The following is a 22,911-nucleotide window of genomic DNA, read 5'->3' on the forward strand; positions in this document are numbered from 1 at the left end:
TAGGTAAGTTATACAAAAGAAAACAAGCAATTTAGCGCCTAGAGGATACGAGTATGACAGCTTCATGGTGCCTCGTAATAGGGGAGTCGTCGGAAGTGGATGAGCAGTTACAGTGCTGAAAATGATTAACGCACACTGCACCGCACTCCACGCCGACCTCCGGTCTAAAAAGGGGGGCTGATGTAGCGACTCCTAGCACCATCTAGTGAGCAACTATAGAAACTCCGACCTGTTCAATATGGACATGGCGCTATCGAAGTTTCACAACTCGGACGTATGTAAACAAATTGTTTCTGGTTTTTGGTAATAAATATTTTTTTTCATTTTTTTTTTTAAATTCCGACGCTCGTCCTTCGGAGCTGGGGAGGCATAACATTTGCGCGGAGAGAGATCTCTCTATTAGAGCCTCCTCCCACACAGTTCTACATTCTGATACTGAACAGAATGAGAGTTCAATGCTTATTAAATTTTGAGAGATTAGCAATAGTGCGACTAGCGACCGAAGTTCAAAAGATAATGCGAAAGTATCAAAACTATGTAGTTAAAAAGGCACAGTTTTATAGATTATCACAAAAGTCCTTGGGCTTATTCTAAACCTCTGTAATTTTTCAGATTCATTTTTAAATTGTCTTCTCTTCGCCCTACCAAATCGACGTCGACCTGTCGAGAAGACATTATAGTATTTAGTTGTTATAGTTTTGCGTTGTTTAATGTTGGTAACAAAATATAATCCTAATTTATACCCAGCTTTTGTTTTTAATCAATTTAGAATAAAGACTTGTAAAGGTTTACGACTTTAAATTGTAACAGAGTTGTAAACACCGGATTAGAAAATCGAATGTGATGTCTTTGATGGAGCGGCGTTTGCGGCAATTAATGTGGATAAGACTAATTTGAAATTTATGATTATATCAGTTCCAATTTTACATATTTTTAAAGTCCCTTAGACTGGCAATGCATTTGCAATCCTCTGGTTTTGCAAGACTACGGGTAGTAATCCTTCCTTCTATTATATCTAACTGATTCAATGCAATGCCGATAATGTGTTAGTATCATACATAATTTAGTATCTATTGTTTGGTACAAGACACTTTTTACAGGGGTGTAGCTAAGAAGTCGGAGCTGCAGAAAAAAAAATTCGGAAAAATGCTGTCTTGGTTGATTTTTTATTTTGATGCTCTGCTGACTTATTTAATAAGTAGCTTTTGCCCGCGGCTTTGCCCGCGTAGAATTCGGTTATCGCGGGAACTGTGCATTTTTCCGGGATGAAAAGTAGCCTACGTCACTCTCTGACCCATACATAAACTATCTCTTTGCCAAAAAACACGTCGATCCGTCGCTCCGTTTCAACGTGAAAGACGGACAAACATACACACAAACACACACTTTTCATTTATAGCTGCAAATATACATGAAAACAATCGCGCCATATTTGTTGTTGTCAATTAAAATTAAATCGTGGTTAGCTTTGGTGGATGGTGATTACTTACATTAAGGTGTCATAAACAGTTCGTTGCGTGAAAAATTCCCGCATGCCAGTAATACTGTATACGAAAAAAAGTAATGGCGTATCCCTTTTAACCTTACGTGTCACCCCAAACTAAACGCAGTCAGCTGAACAACGCGACAAAGCGCGACGCGACGCGTCAGATGCGCAGCGAGGCTGATGCCACACTCACGCTACATTTAACATAACGTCGAGTGTCAATAATAGTGCGACATTAAATCTGGACTTAATTAATCAGCTCAGTAAACTGACTTTCCAATGGGTCGCGAATGGAGACGTGGTGCTTCACTATAGTCCTTATAAATAGACAGAGTTGCTCAGCGAGCTATGAAAAGAGCCATGCTCGGGGTTTCTCTACGGGATCGAATCATTAATGGGGAGATACGTAGAAATATGACGGTCATCGACATAGCCAAGCGAGTGTCGTTGGGGCCGAAAATTTCTCGAACGGCCACCAATGATATGGAAGGATTACCTGGCTAAAGCCGCGGGCTGACGATGGATGCAGGCGGCTTCCTACCAAAGCAACTGGAGATCTATGTCGGAGGCCTCTATGTCCAGCAGCGGACGTCCTAATGGCTGATATGTTCATAATGGTGATGAATGGGGGCGTGAGTCGAATAACCTCCGTTTGTCCGAGCGTGACGGATTCCCTCTGATCTCTCCTTCTTTCTTCAGCCCCTTGCCCTTGCCACCCAATGCTGAGTGTATAAGCTTCTAGCAGTGCACGCCATTTTACTGGATCTTGTGTTTTCCTCGCCCACTTCCTTCCGGCAATTTTGACTAGATCAAAATTCAAATTTATTCAGCAAATAGGCCGCAATGGACATTATTACAGGTCATTTTTTTAAACTACCGGCGCTTTTGGAAAGACCATCATTGCCAAGAAGAATGCGCCGCAAGAAACTTGGCAAAAAGTCATTTCATCGCTCCATCATGTAGATCCAATCCACCGTGTGGTTTACCGACATTTTTTCAAGTAATAATTCCCTCTGGTACTAATACATAACAGATTTTTGTAAGTCTCCCCCGTGACCAGGGTGGTTCCAGCTTTTAATTATTCGGTGCCGTGTATAGATTCCCACCGGATGTTTTAAACTTCTTACGTGACGTCGGTAAATAACAAGCATAGCCGTGGTTGTGTACAGTCACCATTACTAATATTTGACGACAACAAATCGTGCATAAACATCTGATACGAATACGACTCTATTCCTAGGGTCGGTAGGAAGTGTCAGATATTTATTCACACACACTAACTGCCAAATGTTACATCTGGAGACATATTTAACTCGCGCATCTCTCACTTTCTGTGTTTCCTAGAGAAAATGTGCACTCCATGCAATACGGTATTTGACAACTCCTGATTTTGCCATATCTTAATATTATTATGATGATGAAAATATAGATAAACAGATAGTGTTTAGCGAAGAGAAAATTTAAATCGGTTGAAAATTGGATTTATAGTGATTTTTTGATAAATCTATATACCTGTCTCTTTCTCAAACGCTTTTTTCTATACAGCAAGTATGGCGGTAGGTACTGGCGTGTGACGTCACATGCCAGTATGTCTTTCTCTGTCTAATCTTGAATTTAAAACCTTTATAACTTTGTAATTTGTAAAGGTAGCTTAAAAATTGTTTTTCTATTCGATAACAGGCATTGTGTAGTTTTAATTTATAAAACATAATATACAAAATAGCCAAATACCGATACCGTATTCAGCATTATCTAGTTGCAGAGACTTTCGTGCTGATTTCAAACGGCTTAACAAACTATCTGTAAATAATGTATCCATGTCAAACCAATGCGTGTCGTTGATTCATAAATTAAACATCATGCTAACCACTTCTTTTGGTTATTAGATAGATCGTAGGCGCGATTATTGCTATAACAAGTTTTGCAGGATGCTTGGCACTTCGATTCAATTTTGAGGCGACAAAATTGATTTCGATTTATATCTTTTGACACTTTGACTAGCTCGATGAGATCAAGTGTTATGTTCCTTCTTAATGTGTTTAATATTGTACGTTATAGTAACCGTTAAAGGTCTTAGTTTTGATTAAACTAAAGATTAAGCGTAGAACTTTGCGACAGTGGACCGCTAGGTTTGGCGAAACAAATAAAAACTGGCTAAGTATTAGTTTTATTTAGTTTTGTATGGGTTCAGTTTAAATGAACATGACAGGTTTTTCATTGAATTAAGGTAGTAAAATTTTACTTTTAATTTGTCGTATGAATTTGTCTACCTATAATACATATTATTGTTTCTTCAACTTGTAATAACTAACAAAAAGTAGAAAACCCCCGACTTTGTCACTTCAAAGTTCAATATCTCAAAAACGGTTAAACCGATTTTGATGAAACATGTCTAAGTATCATTGCTAGGTAACCTGATTTCAAATAAAAAAACGCATTCAATCGGTCCAACCGTTTAAGAGTTACGGTGCCACAGACAGACAGACACACAGACACACATAGCGTTCAAACTTATAACACCCCTCTTTTTGCGTCGGGGGTTAAAAAAATAGATTAGATAGTACCTAATATTAATGCATAGATTTGATCTATTTCTTTTAGCACCGCGGCATCGTCTTATACAGACAATAAAAGTATGAATAATTTGATTCTATAATATTTTGAGCGGTGTCTAAAGTTAAGATTTTATCCCGTGGGAAAACACCGTGAGTGAGGCTGCAAGGAACATGTACTAATATAATGGTGTGTCATATTCCGGAAACGACGTGTGTGTTTATCTCACCGATGTCAATCGCCAAAATACATCAAATAGTAAAATGCCTCCGCGCCTCGATACCATCTCTTTGGAGAAATTATATGATAGTAAGATGCCATCTAATTAATTCTTAATAAAACGTTTTATCTTGTTTTAATGAAGTTCGGGAGACTGTCCCGCGATTTGTAGCTAGTTAGACGTAAGGGGAAGCTTTAGGGCGCGGCCACATGAAATCGCTCGAAACTCATTTCCAGTGTCAAATCTCGTCACGTGACATATAGCGATAAAGCTGAAAATGTTGAGCTTTATCGCTGAAAAAAACCCTTTAATTTCGGAAAAAACACTTTTTTCTTTAAGATTGGTTTTTTGGAATCTTTTTGTATTTTTTATTTCAATTCCAAATTTTTACTTTTACGGTCATCCCGTAAAACCGAAATTGAAAATACAAACTGAAATATAGATGCACAGAAAAAACAGAAAAATAAGACCATCACTGGGAATCGAACCCAGGTCCTCGGTAATCCGTACCGCGCGCTATACCGCTACACCACTCATGGTCAACGGATATGAGGTGCATAGGGAAATTCGTGTCGGTACCGTTGACCATGAGTGGTGTAGCGGTATAGCACGCGGTACGGATTACCGAGGACCTGGGTTCGATTCCCAGTGATGGTCTTATTTTTCTGTTTTTTCTGTGCATCTATATTTCAGTTTGTATTTTCACTTTTTTTTTTCATTCACTCCAATTTCTTTTATTTGTACCACTGCCACGACTGCTACTAAATGAGATTAAGAAATCAGCTTCCAAGGCCTAGCATCTAATAGAGACAGACCGAGGCGGAGATAGAGGGACGATCTATATGCTTATCAAGTGGGATGGAAAAAACTTGCGTACGTATTAGGGTGAATAATCGTGTGTTTCGACCGCTAGGTTAAACCTCATTACCATCTCACGTTTATTAGCACAACGGATGGACAAGTAGCAACAATCATTATTATTATAGACTATTCAGAAAAACTTAACTCTAAACATCATCTCTCTTAATAATACTTGCTAAAATGCTAATGATGAAAAAGAACGACGGGAAATGCTGAATATTTGCCCAATATGCGAAAGTGGAGTAAAAGAGAAATAAGCTTTTACCCAAAAGTGGGAAGAAAAGTAGAATAATGAACAAAAAACGACCAAGAAAAGAAAAAAAGCAGCCAAGAGCGTGTCAGACACGCCCAGGATAGGGTTCCGTAGCCGTTACGAATGCAGAGAGCTCTTTTACATGTCGCTTTTTTATACTACTAAAATGTGCCGCAGAAAGTTGTCTCGTCATGAAATTGACAAGAAATCTTTTTGTCGAGAAATTATTAACACTAAGGACCAGATCATAAATAAACTGCACAAAACATCCAAAATTTCTTGACGTCAGGAAAACGTCACGAATTCTTGTGAGGAAAAAAATTTAATTTTGTAACTACATCGAAACCTTCCTTTGCCACAAGATTTTGTATATGTTTAAACACAATAATTACTTATTTTTTGTGTTGAAATAGCGAGCGTCAGGTTTTTTTTTAAATAAGTGTACAACTGATAATGGTTATGAGAAATAGTCATGAGTTACTTACATGTTTAAATTTTACAGGGATGTAGGAGGTCCCTTTTGTTTAGTAGGTATGTACACCTAACTCTAAACGTTTAAGGAGATGAGATCTACCTATCATGATAAAATTTAAATAAAGTAGGGCTACGTTCAGTGGAAGTGTAAAATGGCTCCACCGTCAAATAATAAATCTAGATTTATGGCGCGGTGCTGGAAAAAACTAATTTTAATTTAGCTCGCGACTAAATGTTAGGCCATTAGTCGTTAAAGCTGGTTTAAATTTACCAGTTCCGTACATTTGGAGACTACTAAACTTTAACACTTACGAGTACCTACGTAATTGTTTTTTTTTCCTACAAATAATCTTAAATTGTACGTTCTGGTACTTTTAGTAATACAAAATCTATGAAAATTTTTGTTTATTTTTCTATTTTATTTCCGCAAAAACTGTCTTGAGTATAATAAATATTGAATTAAAGTAAATTTTTCTTTACCAATGCCCATCAGGGTTTAGGCTTAAGTGCCTGTGTGTTGTAAAAAAAAACGCTTTTTCCACGTTCAATCAAAAGGCACGGGACCCAAAGCAACTCCTTAAACAGACCGACTAACAGACAGACGAGCATTAAACGCTGACACAAGTATGTATAATGTATCAGGCGAGTGCGGGTGGCCCGATACGGATCCGATATTATCTCGATATGAGAATTCTCGATCCTTAATTACCGATCTTGATCGTTAATGGGCTGGTGACGGTGCGAGGTTCTTTGAAACGCTTATGATTTCAATGCGTGGCGCACTACCAACTTAAGTTTGCCGGTACAAGCGGCGCTTGTGTCGATGTCGATAGAATTATCATCATCAGCCTTAGCATTCCATTGCTGGACATATTCCTCCCCCAACGAGCGCCAATGCGCCCTGTCCTCGGCTTGACGCATCCAGCTTCTACCAACAGCCGTCCGTAGATTGTCAGTTCACCTGGCCGGAAGGCGTCTTACACTACGTTTGCCGATACGCGGTCTCCACTCATGAACTCGTTTACTCCAGCAGTTGTCGGTTCTTCGGCAGATATGGCCAGGCCACTGCCACTTCAACTTGCTAATTATCTCAACTATTCTCGATAAAATAAAACGTTTATTAAATATAATATGTTGAGATACCTTTTGTAACTGTTGCTGTGTCACCTTATGTTAAGGGTGGCTTACCGGTCGATTACGTAATTGATAGATAGCACAGCCCATCTCCTCACGTAGGCGCAGTAGAAACCGGGTGATGGATAATACCTAAAGATGGGAAGCAGCGTCTTCTTAGTAACCTTACATATATACTGCCAACCCGTTTGTCATAATATAAGGGTGGCGAGTATTGGCAACCAAATGAGGGAGGCCTATGCGGCCAACAGTGGACGCCCTACGACTGATATGGTGATGAGATAGGACAGAATGTAGTCACACTCTTAAGCCAAGTTTAGACTTGCAAGAAAGATCGTGCAAGTTGCATTAAATTGCAAAGCCAACGAGTTTGTAGTGGTTAATCGAGCGCCGTAATGTAATGCAACTTGCACGATTTTTCTTGCAAGTCTAAACTCGGCTTTACGCAAGTTGGCAACCCTGCCTTGCGTATTTGCTAATTCAACGCACTGACACTTCAATTCAATACCTGTCAAGTTTAGTTCCACTTTTATCCGCTACCAACATAACTTTGTACAAAACCACCACAGAAAAAAGGCTTTAGAACGACGAAAAAAAACTCTATCTGGTCAGCGTAAAGACGTTGACATGTGATTTATTCCGGCGGGGTTTCCGTGCATATTCTTGTTTGAGATAACCCGCCAGTTTCGGCTTCCCGACTTGTTTAATGTCAATCGTTTAGACTTAATTAAGATCGGAGCGAAGGTAATCGGATACTGTGGGATGTGGGATTGAGCCGATACGGTGCTTTTCGAGATCTAGTTTGGTTATAATTTTACCTGCCAGTATCTTATTTTGCTCCACTTTTTTAATTTTAGGATTTGAAAAGGCTCATCTCGCGAAAGCCATATTATTAGTGTTCCGTTCCCAACGGAATCCTATATGTAAAGTCTACCTGTTCACTCGTCCGTTCGTCTGGCTCTTTACACAAAGTGTGTATGACATCGGTTACCCGCTCATTCTGGTTCAGTTCAATCCATCATTCTGGTCAGAATGACGACAGAATTACCGTACGTATATAACCCTCTTAGACTGACCGACTGGTGGTCCAGACTGATAAAAATTAAACGTTTTCAATAATATTCGTCAATCCGGTGTGAATCCGTTTCTATTTGGATATCGATAGTGTAGGTAGATCATAAGCAATAAATGTTACTATGAAACATGATATCTAGAGTGAATAAAATGCATTTTATTTCATATTCTTTAATAATGTTAGTTTTATTTTTCAAATCGTTCGGATTCGATTCCCGAGCTGAGTACAAGTTTCACTTTAAATGTTTGAATGGAGTTTTTCTTGTTACTAAAATCGATGACATGGTTCCTAACAACAGATCTTCGTATGTATTATAGTTTCAGACTTTCCCATACTGACCGTTCTGAATGTTACAGTCAAGGGCAAAGATATCGACACGGCCAAAGTTGCAAAAATATGTATACACAGCCTTAATTTTAAGTGCATAAAGTCGTGTATACATATTTTTGCAACTTTGGCCGTGTCGATATCTTTGCCCTTGACTGTACACTCTATATAAAACGACCTTTTTTCGGTTCGACACATTGTATGGAACCCTTCGTGTGCGAATTCGACTCGCAATTTTTCGATTTTTTTCTCAGTATTTTAATACGATTTAACTTTGTAGGTACCTATTATAACCACTACTTAAAAAAAAACTTGTACCTCAAAATCGATAATTTTTCTGAGTGAATTTTGAGGCTCAATGTTGAGATAGGTAATTGATTTTAGATACGAGATTTTTTCAAAGTAGTAACGATACATAATTCACATATGATGTTTCCTATAATACTATTTCCATATTTTTCTTTCTTACCCGTATGCGGCATCGTAGAAAGCACCCAAACCTGCAAATAAAAACAAACCATTACGAGTACATCACTACACAGTCAACACAACTATCAGAACGCAATCTCGCGCCTAAATTCCAAACTCAAAAACAATGTGACATCTTTATCGAGTTTTACTTTCCTTCACGCTACAACAAAAGGCAACGGCACTGTGACATTCTGCCATGAAAGCGGCCTGTGATTAAACCTCCCTATTACGCGGCGATAACACGCTTAAATCATAATTTATTCAAATTAAAAATACTTATCAAAATATGATGCGGTACTAAATCAAGAATTAAGTGAGTAGGTGCGTGCCTGGCTGGAAAATCGATGGTATCGCTCGCTCGATCACCGTGAAAATCCAAAAAATCATGAATACAAAAAAGTGCGGTTGCACGCGAATATCAGTTTAAAATGCGTGCTCCTTGAACGCGACGGATTAACAAGGAAATCGTTTTATGTTGGTACGCTTGACCATTCAAAGGTATTTGCATAGAATGTTATTTTCCTCAGTTTTTCTTTTTTTTCAATGATTTTTGCAACTGACTCAATTTTTTTTAAAAGGAATTAAGTAGAAAATTCTTATGTTATTTAGCTATACGAATTTTGGAACATAATATATAGAGAACCCATCAATCACAGTAGGTTAGGCAAAAAAAATACTATACTTACTACAAGTTAAATGCAAACGTTACTGTTAACATCTCTAATTAAAGAACTAATATAATATGGAATAAAACACAAAAGACTAACCTCTTATTATTAATAACCGCGTAAAAATAAAAAACCATAATAAAAGATCATAATGTCCCCAAAACGGTGAGTGTGACCGCGCTTTACCATCAGATAGCGCTGTTTAGCATAACGCCATAACTTAGAGGCGGGAAAAAATATCAATGTTTTTTTTTAATTTCAAGACTTTGGGTGGCGTTGATTTTAATTCAGATGTGGAAGAATATATTTGCATTCGATACAAACTAATGCATGATGTGCTAAAGGGTTGATTAAAATAAATTTATTATTTTAGTTTTACTTTTCTTTCATAAAGTTTTTAAAATTAAGTTTTGTTTATTTTTTTAGTAGATTTGGTTTTATGTGTGTTTCGTGCTACTAAATTAGTTAAAATAGGCAGTTGTAATAGATTATTACTATACAAATAAAATGCACAAAAAATAAAACTAGTAAGGAACATTTAATCGAAGTGAAAATCAAAAAGTATAACTCATTCAAAAAACCTATTTCACCTTCGACTTATTATCTATCGACCCGCGCCTGCGGCTTAGGCAAAATAATGGGACCCGCTCGAGATCGAATATCTGTCATCTTGTATGACAATTCAATGGTATTTTTTATAAAATGTGTCACAATTAAAGAGCGTGGCCGTATATCCGTTCTTTACTTTTACTTCAGAAGGTATCACACGTTCTAACTCTATTTTCTTGTACGACGTGTGTCGTGCCACTAAATAGCGAATAATTAATGCATTAAAATAAAGCCTAAGTGGGGGCGAGCGTATCAAAAATATTATGGTAACTGTTTACCATAATGCGAGACGACAAAACGGTAAATTATTCCACGCACCTATAAAAAAAACCTTACGGCGTCAAAACTAGGGGTAGTTGGTTCTTTGAATTATTCTCTGTGGAACTATGCTTCGGTTTCCCACAAGATGCTACAAGTTTTTTTTAACTTGCAACGTGTGTAAGCTTGTAACTTGTGAATTCAAAATTCTAATTTTTCGACTACTTCCCGATTGAGGTAAAATATACCATTCTTCTGTAAGTATGACAATTTAATAATATGGTAAAATTCGTTTGTCGCAACTCGCACCGTCCTACGGGGTGGAACTATTCAACAGTAACTAGGATAAGACTTGAAACTTGGTACCGTGTAGTTAGGATGACAATGCAAATGCAGTCAGCAAAAGAACTTGTATTAAAAAAATATAATTTCTCCTATGCTACTTTCTTTTCCCTTTAGCAAATCGAGCAAGTGCTTATTTAGATATTTTTGAGCAATTTTGTGTACCTGATGTGTGTTAATAAAATGTCTTTCTCTCTCGTATACTTACTACTTAAATAAGGCGTAGGTTACGTAATTTTAATACCGGTATTTTTAGTATCGGTTAGAAACCTCGGGCAGAACTAACTACAAGTAGTTTTAGCCAAGTGGGTAAAAGAACCAAGGCTGCGTTAATTCGTATCTTTTAATCAGCGGGGTTTCCATGTTTTCGCATCAGCCTTGCTCGCGTGTGATACATAATTTGTGCATATTTTATACTTGAATTATGATAACTTTTTATGGTAACGCTTTTGTGGTAGCCTTGTTTGTAACTGGGCTTTGGTTTACCGATAGGGGTTTCTTGACATTAATGATATTGTTATTTAGCGTGGGTTTGCTGTTTCAGGAGGGATGTTTTGGCATGTTGTTTTTTCGGACTAAAAAGTCGAATGTTTTCATAGCGGTCTGCAATGATATTAATTAAGGCAAACCTTAGCTTATCGGTGATACTTAGTAATTCGATGATACTGCATTTATTATCTTACGTTGAGCTCACAATAGTCAAATGTAAGCTATGAAATCGCTGTTAACCCGATCGCAAGCATCAAAGCCGTCATTCATTTTATAGCTTAGAGGTACATTTCCTCATATTGAGGTAAGTATTTTTAGGTAGACCCATTCGTAAATTAACCGTTAAAATAAATATGGTTTCAATCAAGCTCATTAATCTCAGTACCCAAAGGAAACTATTCATGTTGTTATTTTACATAGACTGACCGTCCGTTCGTCCGTCCGTTCGTCACAATGCTGTATCTAAAGAACCGTAAAAGATAAACAGCTGAAATTTAAAAATAATGATATCTAGTGCCGCTTAGTACACCAAAAAAAAAAATGTTGTCCCGTATCCATAATATTTATAAACTGACTCCATTACTCCATATTGCGCATATTTTAGGTACTTAAAACAGGGCTCGGCTACTAAATTATCGATGCGCGAATCCAACTCGCACTTGACCGGTTTTTTTCAATGTGCCAATATTTTACTCAGAAGTGTACGTTGATGATTTAATCCACCCTTTGATTTGAACCTGGCCCTATACTACGAAGCGCAAAATTCGTTCTTCGTGTCTTGCCGTCCCGCTGACGCTAATATTTTACTAACGAGAGTGAGAGGGACGGTACTATACGAACTCGATTTTCGAATTTCGGAGTACTTAGCCTCCCAGATCGAAATCACTTAACCAAAAGCGGCCTACATTAACAGAAATTTACAAAATAAATCATCATTAAATAATGATCTAATTAAATCGCGAAGTAAAGGTTGAGTGTCACTATCAGTTCTGGGAACGTTGTAAGGGTCAGTTGTCACTGGCCCCACGCGATATCTTAACTGGCGACAGAGTTAAATTATACGCTCTTTTAGAGAAATAAATCAGGCCAATGGCAGGGGCAGGGTTCCGCTAAGTTTGAACCCAGTGTAATGGAGAACCGTTTGGATTTAAATTGTATTCATTTTATTTTTTTGTATTTATTTTTGTCCTTGCTTTTTTTACTTTAATTTTAATAATAATATGTATGATTGAATGTTAAATAAATAAATAAAAAAATTCGGGCTAAAATATGGTTACTTTTTTATTGAAGAATCTACATAATTTACTTTTTTAAGAGAGAGATTATTGCAGGATCGAGATAGTAACCGTAACTACCAACATATCATTTAAGAATGTTTGGCAATAAGTTTCTATGAATTTACTATTGTGTAGGCTCTAGGGCTAAAATTCATAAAGAACCGAATTTTAGGTCTCCCCAAGCAGTTACTGTATTGGCTAAATAATCTAGAAATAACCAGTTAAAAATCAATTTCATAAAACTAAAAAACCATCAACACTGGCCAGTATTAAAACGGGCAAAAATAGAAAAACAAACGCTCGCTTCGGAAAACCACGCGGGTCCCCAACGAAATGTACACGGCTACGATTCCAGTGGCGATTGCTGTTAAAAAACAAACTATACAGCTGATTAGCATAAAGCGACGCCTCCAGACCCCCCACGGCTCAGCTCTCAATTAAGCCACTTGTCTTTTCGCGCCGTGTGGCTCCCCCTTTATCGAGTGTCGTGTGGGCGCGCCTTTATTTCCTACGAGAATTTTATGCCATTTTCTTTTGTGATTTAATTTGTCAACCGACTGTGCAACTCTCTTTCGGTAGCGACGGAATGTTTTAAGCTGAATGAGGGTTTTTGACAGGTGCAATATCGCTAGATGGCGTTAGTATCGACAGGTCCGTTTGACGTTACTGTCTTGTTGTTGTTGTTTCTTTAAAAAAATATGGCTCTGTCCATCGGAGGACAATTTTGCCAGTGTCTAGTAGTTTTTGCCGTTGTACGGTAAAAAAATTCTAGAAAACGAAATATGAGAGGTAATGGTGGATGAACGATGACAGCGCGAATCCTAATAATCTACTGTCTTGTTTGTGATTGGTTCATTTAGTTATTTGACTAATCACAAATGTGACGCAAATCTCAAAGTCGTCAAACGGACTTCCCGATTAGCGCCAATGAGGGCTATCGCGTATGAATTCGCCGCTAGAGGCGCTAGTGTAGCGTGAGGTCTCCGAAATGTCAAATCTCATAGTTTTTGGGTGTGCTACGCGGGTTTATTTATAATTAGAATAATTGTGTGAATATTTTGCATGACCTGAAATTAATTATAGCAATTATGCGATAAGGGGCAATTAATGTTTGTGTTTTGAGACAGTTTTGTCTTTCGAAAACTTTTGTCCTCCCTTTTTTTTCCGAACAAAACGGGACTACGCAAGACTGTGGTTGCTCGATATTTTTATGGTACGGTTTTTAGATGTATTAATAGTATATTGTGTCTTAAGGGCGGTAAATAAGGAATTACGAACGAGAGTCTATTAGAACCCCGAAGTCGAAGACTGAAGGCTTTAATGAGATGATGTTCGTAATTCTAGTACCGCCCGTGCGACATACAATGTTTTTCATCACATAATTGTATATTTGTCAAAGAAAAAATATAATTCTTCCAAATATTGGCGATACCTTAGGCTGTGCTCTTGGTAGCGCCGCCCTCTACCTCCCTCAGCATGCGCCGCAACGTGCGTGTGCATGTGGTCCAGCAGCAGGAGCGCGCGCACGGGCACGGCGCAGCGCCATCAGTACGGGCACTGACTCATTTACCGACCTTGGGCTTCATGACAGGAAAATGTGTACGCGCAATGACTCATTTACCGACCACGAGTTTCATGACAAGCACATTAATGTCGAGAGTTTTATTTGGGGGGTTGCAACCAAGGTAGCCTGCATGTTACGACACCGTTTACGAGCAAGTGTGATGAAAATACGATTTTAATCAAAACTTTGTTTTCACGCCCGTAATAACAGACTTTGAAAGCCACACTTAAAAACCTTACGCAACAGTGGCGCCATCTAATAAGACAAAAAACTATAGCCCTCATTATCCTGTCACAGAATATTTGGTTTTGATTGGGCTGTTAAAATCGTAGTCATCCTGTGTAGCGATTATAATCATTGTTTTTATTGCGTTTTATGAAATAACTACTGGCACTAACACTGAATGGGTCAAACCAGAGCCACACAGAGCCAGAGTACATAAATCCCCATTTAGTGTTAATCTCAGTTTTGTAGTGTAAATTTCTACGTCAAATTGTATGGAACTGAGATTTTTTTCCAGCAGATGATCATTTTGAATAAGTTTTTCATAAGTCCGAAGATGCTTTAAAAATCTCGAATTTTGTTTCTAAGACGGTGTTCTAAAATAAGGGTTACTTCAGTCATAACTCTCTTTTAAAGTCGTCTCAAACTTTCATGTCATACTGAAATACTCTATGTAATAAAATCTAACTCTCGGTTAAAAGCGATGAAAAGTTTTGCGTCATAAATATTAGCAAAACATATTAATTTTATGGAATATAAATATTGAAGCCAGGGTTATTGAGATGTGAAACAAACTGCTAGTAAATGATGAATTATAGTTTAGATTTATCGATTAATTTTGTAACTTTTCGCTATGCACACACGTATTATATCGAGGAATGTTGCAAATTAGATAATTGTTTATTTGCGGATGAGAATGTGGAAGTAGGTGCGCTCGGCTTGCATAATATGGATGTGACAGAGTAGAGAGCATATAGACAATGAAAAAAAACGAAAGGCAAAGGAATTAAATTTGATGTAAGTATATAGGTAAGTAGTTTTTGCTAGGGCATCACGGCACTTAGCACAGTAGTACACTATTATCTATTCCAGGGTTTCTCAAACTTATGGCTCCACGTATCCCTGTTAAAGTTTCTAGACGATAGCGAACCCCCACCCCCCCCCCCAAAGAAAGTAATAAAATTGACTGTTGGAGAAACTAAAAATAAAAAATACAAAAAGACTCCAAAAACCAATCTTAATCATCTTGCTAGTCTTGCTTGTCGCGAACCCCCGACCGTCGAATAGCGAACCCCTAGTAACTACTACTAGTAGTACTTTGAGTAACCCTGATCTATTCCGTGGTAGTACCCAGTAATAGACAGCAAAGATTCAAAGCCTTAAAGCCTCCTATTCACGGAATTATTTGAACATAGTGTTCTTAGCTAACCTAACGAACAAAAAGTTGGAAAACCCCCGACTCTCCCACTTCAAAGTTCAATATCTCAAAAACGGCTGAACCGATTTTGATGAAACATGTCTAAAACCATCGCTAAAAAACCTGCTTTCAAATAAAAAAACGCATTCAAATTGGTCCACCCGTTTAAAAGCTACGGTGCCACAGACAGACAGACACACACACAGACACACATAGCGGTCAAACTTATAACCTCTTTTTGCGTCGAGGGTTAAAAAATGTAGTATAACTTTCTTGAAATTTGGATTTACGGAAAAAAAAACCATAAATCGATTCTTGCCCATGACAGTGGTGCAGTCAGCTTAATTCTGTCATTGAAATAAACTACCTGCAATTATAAGTGCCATAGTGATTTTCAATCCGGCATCGTAGCTTGCCGAATATACGGTATCCGGCCAAACCACTACCCGTTTCATCTCAAATTCTCATGTGCCATTGAAATTCCCTGTGTTACTTCTTTAATTTAAAGACTGGAGCACTTGTAGGTTTCATGGTTATAGTGCATAAATTTTAATTATAAAAAAGGCAGACAAAGCTCCATGCTAATACTAGCGCAGCGTTAATCAAATATTAATCGTATCGAGCTTTATCTGCGTCCGCGCGAATATATCTTCATTACCATTAAACTATTTGCAGGAGAGAGTTCGCGGCCGCCTCTTACACCGAAATGTAATATGGGTGTACCCTCACATGACTATAATAAATAATTTGCCACCCGCATTACTGCTATTTAACATGGGCGTGTCAAAGTTCGCATAATTTTGGCAAGTAATAATGTAATGTTTGACAGAATTATTGCCATTAAGTATGGCGAACAATTACATTATGACTTCTAACAAAAATATGCGAGCCGATATGGACTCATGTAACACATTTGAGCCCTCTCATTCGGAGAGGAGGCCTGTGCCCAGCAGTGGGACGTATATAGGCTGGGATGATGATGATGATGATGAACACATTTGAAATGTGACACGTTTTGTAAGAAATTCTTGTAGTTGGTACGCGTCATGATTGCGGACTGGGATATGGTTTTCCTAAAATACTTCGTGCTCCCCTTACCTGCCATTAAATTATTTGCAAAAGAGAGTTTTTGGTGACCGAAATAATTTTGAAAACGGTCATCAACTTAGGTATTATTAGGTAGGTAGGTAGGTAGGTTATTTCAAAAGTTAAGGTCGTGATGATTTGTAGTACAAATGTAGTTTTGCAACCTACCTAGTCTACGACTTTCATACTTTTGTTCGCTCTTTTGTCTGTCACACAGAATAAGACTAAGTTAGAAAAGGATGGTGAATGCGATCGCGAACGTCAGCGCCTTAGACAATACATAGCTGCCCTATACTACGAGTGCAAAATTCGAATTTCGTATCTTGCCGTCCCGCTCACGATTATATTATTTAATACGAGAGTGAGAGGGGCCGCACAATACGAACTTCGATTTTCGTAGTAGCCCTCTGGTCTAGTAAGCCCTTGCTCGGTGCGGTGTGACCGGCGGCCCGCGCGTGCGGCGCGGGCGCCGATAGCGGCGCATTTGCATCGCGCGCCACACAGCGAGACCACCCGACGCTCGCGCAATTTTCACCTTCCGCGTCGATCGATTGGTGTGGACTCCACACTCTGTAGGCTGGGAGATTCGTTGGATTTCGTTTTAGTATTGTTTGTGTGTCTGTGTGTGTCATATCCTTAATAATATTCATTTGCGTACTATGGGGCGGAGGGAAAGGGTAGGGGAGGTCAGCTGCTCCCCCCTTCGTTTAAAAAAAATTACGCTTATTCTTTAAAAACGAACAAATGTATATTAACGGTTTTTAAAGAAAATAAAAGTATATCACGAATAATTATTAACTTATATATCAGGCCACATTTTTAATTTTCATTCAATTTTTATGAAATAATCGAGAAAAACTAACAAAAATGCAACGTTGCCTGCTCAGCAGGTATAAAACGCTCTTAATTACAGTTATGTTAAGCTTAGAAGCTAGCTGCCACAGATTTAATTAACAAGTCGGTCAGAGCCATTAGGTACCAAATTTACACGTAGAAATATGTTATCTGTAGTTAAACGGTAGCCTCAGATAAAAATAATGTTGTTTTAGCCTAAAAATGTCAATGATCCCGTCTTCTTATAACGATTAGATAGCATTAAGAACGTTTAGAAACTATCTCAGGAATTTGATCAGCATTTATACGCTATTCTGTGCGACATCGGTACCAAATATTTTTATGTTTCATTTGATTTGAATAAATTCTTTGATACCCATTTGACAGGACGGCTACTGTTGCTTGGGTTGCTTGATCAAATTATTGTTAAGTATATGACTCCCTTTTTAACTGAGACCGAGTGAAAAAGACGCAGCTATCGGTAAACACCCAGCCTGAATGCCTTGTGAACGCTCAACCACAGAATAAGTAATATTACAGCTCAACCTACATCCTAGGTCCTAGTTAGTAGCTCCCTTTGTAGCGTGGACATGAAAAATATTTTTCATTATTCTACAGGATATTTCTCTTATCACCGGGGCAAATCCTTTTATAAAACTGCATGACCGTTACATCACAGCCATGTTACGCAATTCACACATAACATAAACAAGACTTAAAAAACATCCGTCGTTTTAAAATCCTAGTAACCTAGTCCTATTGCATATTGGTGAATAACAGCCGTGGATTGGAAATATTAAATAAATCAAAACTTAAAAAACTAACACGTTTTAACGATAGCTGCCAAACCATGGAAACCACCTTTGGTCAAATTACACCCTGAAACCATTTTGACACGCCTAAATGCTAGGTTACATCTTTCTATCTTAGAGTTCCAGTGCCGGCCTGAATGTTGTATTTTCTGTCCTGTATACCTACCATCCTTAGTCAAAATAAATCCTAAAACTATTGTAACAAGTCCGAAGATGGATAAATTACATTGTTCTGTCTTGGAGTACCAGTAACTTTCGACTCCATCACCAGAACAGCTCGATAGTACCATATTACCTATTGTATTCTCATCAGAACGACTCATACTTAATTGCAAATAGTTTCGTATCAATACAACAATAAGAAACGGATAAAAATGCAAACCTACATAATATAGTTACCAGCGAAATCAATATAATTAGAAACAAAACCTACATTTTACTACTAACTGCAAATACAGCAATGTAACGAAACCGCACGATATTTCTCGCACAGTCTAAATTAAACTTCACCAACAAGCAATAACTTATAGCATTTGTGATAAATTTCTGGTCACAATGCAGCAGGGCAAAAGGCCACAACTAATGAAGCGTGCATTCGGGCCCGAAACAAAAACCACACATTATTCAGGTTGACATAGAAAATGGCATAACCGCAACATTTGCATTTTCGTGCTGCATGATACCAAGTTTAAATTTTTAATGAATTCGCACAAAATTTAAATGTTTGCAGGCTTCGGTTGATTAGTAAGGCTGTTGTGCTGCTTTTGTACAGTCACCGTGACAGGTTGACTGAGTTTTTTAATGTATAACATTAGTTTAGACGATCGTAAAATTACTCTACCGAAAATAAGCAGAAAAATAACAGAAGTATAAAGCACAATCTGTCTTTATGCTTGGCGTAGCATATACTTGGCAAATATACTCAGCGGCACAAAATTTGGCCCACTCGATATACGAAATTATTGTTCTTTTTTTCTCTTATTACATTTGTACAATAACTTCCCTTCTTGTTAGTTACCCATGTTTTTTGTTTAAAATTTCGGTCCTTTTATCTTTTCATTGTACTCGTGGTGCTTCAAACTCAAACTCTATTGCGCTAATAAATGTTGTGATGAAGATCTTAAAAAGCATGAACGTTTAACACACATACACAACACGTTCGTTTTACCCTTGTAGAAATCCCTTTAAGGGATAAGTTCGCCTTTGTACATCTTATTATCCTAGTTCTGTTATTTTCATGTGTTTTTATGTACAATAAAGAATTTTACAATTCAATATACGATACAACAAGACGTAGTCGTAATGAAACGGTTTTAAAAATGTTCACATTACTTAAATTCGTGAAACATATTAAGTATTCATGAAACCTATTATCTTGAAGGTGATCGTAACAGTAGGCACTCCTTTGCATTAAGGCTCGTATGGTATTTACAATTTCAAATGGTCGCGGGAAGTTTATTATTTCATGTTTGTTTGGCGTTTTTCAATGACTCGCTCGTTAGCGAAAAGTTTTGGTAACTACTCGCAATTTAGGTCCTATTTCACCACGCGTTGATAATATGTGACATGTAAATGTGATGCCATCTCTGTTTATTCGGACAAAAGGAACTGAGACAGCATCACACAAAATATTGTATTGTACATATTGTAACTGACAGAAAACGTAAAATCTCAACCAATTGCGGCAGTGGCAAAAAATCTGCCCCCAAATATACCTATTGACCAAAAAAGTTGCACTCAATTTCGTCAAGATTAAACCGCTGAACCGATTTAGTTACAAGTTATTTTGTATGGAGATAACATAGTTTGAAACCATGGGAAGGATGTAAGATAGTTTCTATCACAGAAAATTGCATAGTTTCCGAGGGATCGCAATTAAAAAATTCTTTAATAATACGTACCTTTCACAACGATAAATTCGTGCATATTTTTTTATTTCAGAAACGGCTACAAGAATTTCGACGAAAATTGCTACGAGGGAGTTTTCTGGGACGAACAATTTATCTTCATAGATTGCTTATTTCTGGGAGGACGTGTGTTTTCGAGTTTTAAATAGCCCGAGTGACCTACCTTTAAAAGCGTAACGTAACCATCATAGAAGAGATCGCTCTAAAACAATAGGGCTGCCTATTGTTTACATACAAGATAAAAGACGCATTTTATTGTATGCCCAATAATTATCTCTTTATATTACCGATTCTTATTACTAAAATTGGTCTAATTTAATCACATCAATGTCGCCTTACCGAAAATGTCGGCCGCGCCACCATTTTATCAAGAGCACGTTTTAAGAGCACGTTTTACAAGCATAATGATTGCTGATTGCGAAGTGCCGGCGATTTGATCGTACGCATCATTGCCAATCACAGCGACCCTAAGGCACGTCGTTACCAATTATTTAAACAAGGTGCACACGCTTGCCGGCACCAAATGGAACATGCGTATGCGTCTTCGAATTTTGAGCAAGATTTAAGTTTTTAGGGTTCCGTAGTCAAGGCATCTGGGCTTCGTACCGTCACCTGCCTGGTATCTGACACGTCTGGTGGTCACGACACTGCTGGTGACTGCACCAGGCAGGGGTTTCCAAAAAGCCAAGCAGCAGGGCTACTACTAAATCCGAAAATCGAAGTTCGTGTCGTTCGATCCCACTTATACTATTTAATACGAGAGCGCGAGGACGGTAAGATACGAACTTCGATTTTCGAACTTTGGAGTAGGTAGGCCGTCAGTTTGACGGGGTGGGAATAAAATTTGGGGGGGGTGGCCAAACTTGCTGATATTTTTATCTTAGTCTCTCCTTCTGCACGACGATTATTCGCGTAATGATTTAGTTTGGCATTACAGAGGGGACGGAGTGCAAACTGCTGTGTTTAGGACGGCCATGGTACCACAGTGAGACCATTTCACGGTCTATTTAATGATGATTTCCTTCAGGGATGTTGCGGATGCCAATTTTTTTACATCTCCGAATGCAAATGCGGTTGCGGATGACGATGTGAGAGCAGATGCGGATTTTTGAAGACTCACATCCGCGGACGTCGAAGCGGATCTTATATTTTTTCTAACAATCGATCGGGTGTAAAAATTTCAAAATCTATCAAAACTGCACATATTCAATATTTGTCGCAAATTACTACGGAAGCCTACAGTGCGCGTGGCCCGATACGCACTTAGCCGGTTTCGTAATTGCAGGGTTATCTTCATAGTGAAGGAAACAATGGAAGTTTCGGGACGTCAGCTAATTGAGGGAGCTCCTGAGCTGAGTGAGATTACCTTTAATGTATGATTATAATTTATTGCACTGTAATTCGTTTTGGCTTAAAGCTGGAATACACAGTAGGTACTGCTGCATTTAATAAAGCCTAGGCGCACATTATCAGTAATTTCTGATAGAAAATTAAAAACAAGCGTCTAGCTGCCGGCATTTCTGATTAGATAAATCGGAGAAATAAATTTCTGTGACAATTTTCAAGTTATATTATATGCCTATGCTTGCTATGCTTGGTTAGTTATATACCTGTTTTCAGTACTGCTTACTGAGTTGGTGTGCAATAAAGAGTTAAGTATTGTATTATATTGTTATATTTTATGATCCCGTTATCCAACTCCAGATGGATTTTGAATTAATGCATAGTGAAATGTATTTTTTTTTCTTTACCTTTTAGTATGTAGTAGCCATTACATTATACTTAACTGTATGCCGACTTTTATTACTAACTAGCAGTTGCCCGCGACTCTGTCTGCGAAGAATTTGTTTATCGTGATCCCGCGAAAACTATGCCTTTATCCTTCCCAGTAGGATGGAGCGTAATTTTTTTTTTGCATTTTGAATGTTGAATAGTGCTAAAAAGTTGCGATTTGTTTAAAGGTTTATGAAGAAAATAAAAATATTTAAACCTACTTTGAGCACTCTACTGTCATTCAAAGATTTGAAAAACTGTTAAGTTAAATTCCGTAAAATATTTTGTTTTAACCTAAAATTATGTTGTCATTTTATTCGCAAAATACCTTAGTTTAAGTGGTTAAAATACGCCTTTGTAACGCACTAAAGGGGCTGTTTCACCATCCATTGATTAGTGTTAACTGACGGTTAAATGTGATGCCGTCTCCGTCTATTCGAACAAAACAAATAGAGACGGCATCACATTTAACCGTCAGATAACACTAATCAATGGATGGTGAAACAGCCCCTAAATGTGCCAAAATTTCAAATTAAATACTGCCAAAACTACCAATACCACCAATTTTCGTTTTAGTATGTTTATGTGACTTGTAACACGAAACTGTATGTACCTATTGAAACAATTTTTGATTGAAGTTAATTCCCGTCACTTTTCAGTATGAATCATATTTATTTATTTTTATGCGAAATTACGAAGTTTTCGTACAAGAATCAAAATCTTCGAGGTAAAGTATGTCGAAAAAATAATATAAAAATATTTATGCAAGAAACTAGTCCATATGCAAGTTTTTAGAGGTATTCGAGACTGATTAAAAAACTTTTTTTTTCTCCATACATAGACGCTCCACCCTACTTTCCAGGGGCTCAAACGTCTGAAAAAATATAGTATTATAACTGGAGCTATATATATTATACCTACCTAATGTCAAGTAGTCAATCTGACTATTGGAACTGTACAAAACTTAGTTTGTTAATTGGGATTGTCTAAAAAAATATACTATTGCTTTTTATTCATT

General features: G+C 37.7%; 1 protein-coding gene across 1 annotated transcript in view; it reads right to left on the reverse strand.

Moving 5' to 3' along the window:
* The window catches only part of Poxn (paired box pox-neuro), a 71,265-nt gene that overhangs the window by 42,596 nt on the left and 5,758 nt on the right, over window positions 1–22,911 (reverse strand). The window contains exon 2 of the mRNA XM_074104579.1: window positions 8,853–8,883. Within this exon, the coding sequence (XP_073960680.1) occupies window positions 8,853–8,865 (13 nt within the window). The 5' untranslated portion in view covers window positions 8,866–8,883. The remainder of the gene's footprint in view (window positions 1–8,852; window positions 8,884–22,911) is intronic.

Source organism: Choristoneura fumiferana, chromosome 22 (assembly GCF_025370935.1).
Source record: "Choristoneura fumiferana chromosome 22, NRCan_CFum_1, whole genome shotgun sequence".
Lineage (NCBI taxonomy): Eukaryota > Metazoa > Arthropoda > Insecta > Lepidoptera > Tortricidae > Choristoneura > Choristoneura fumiferana.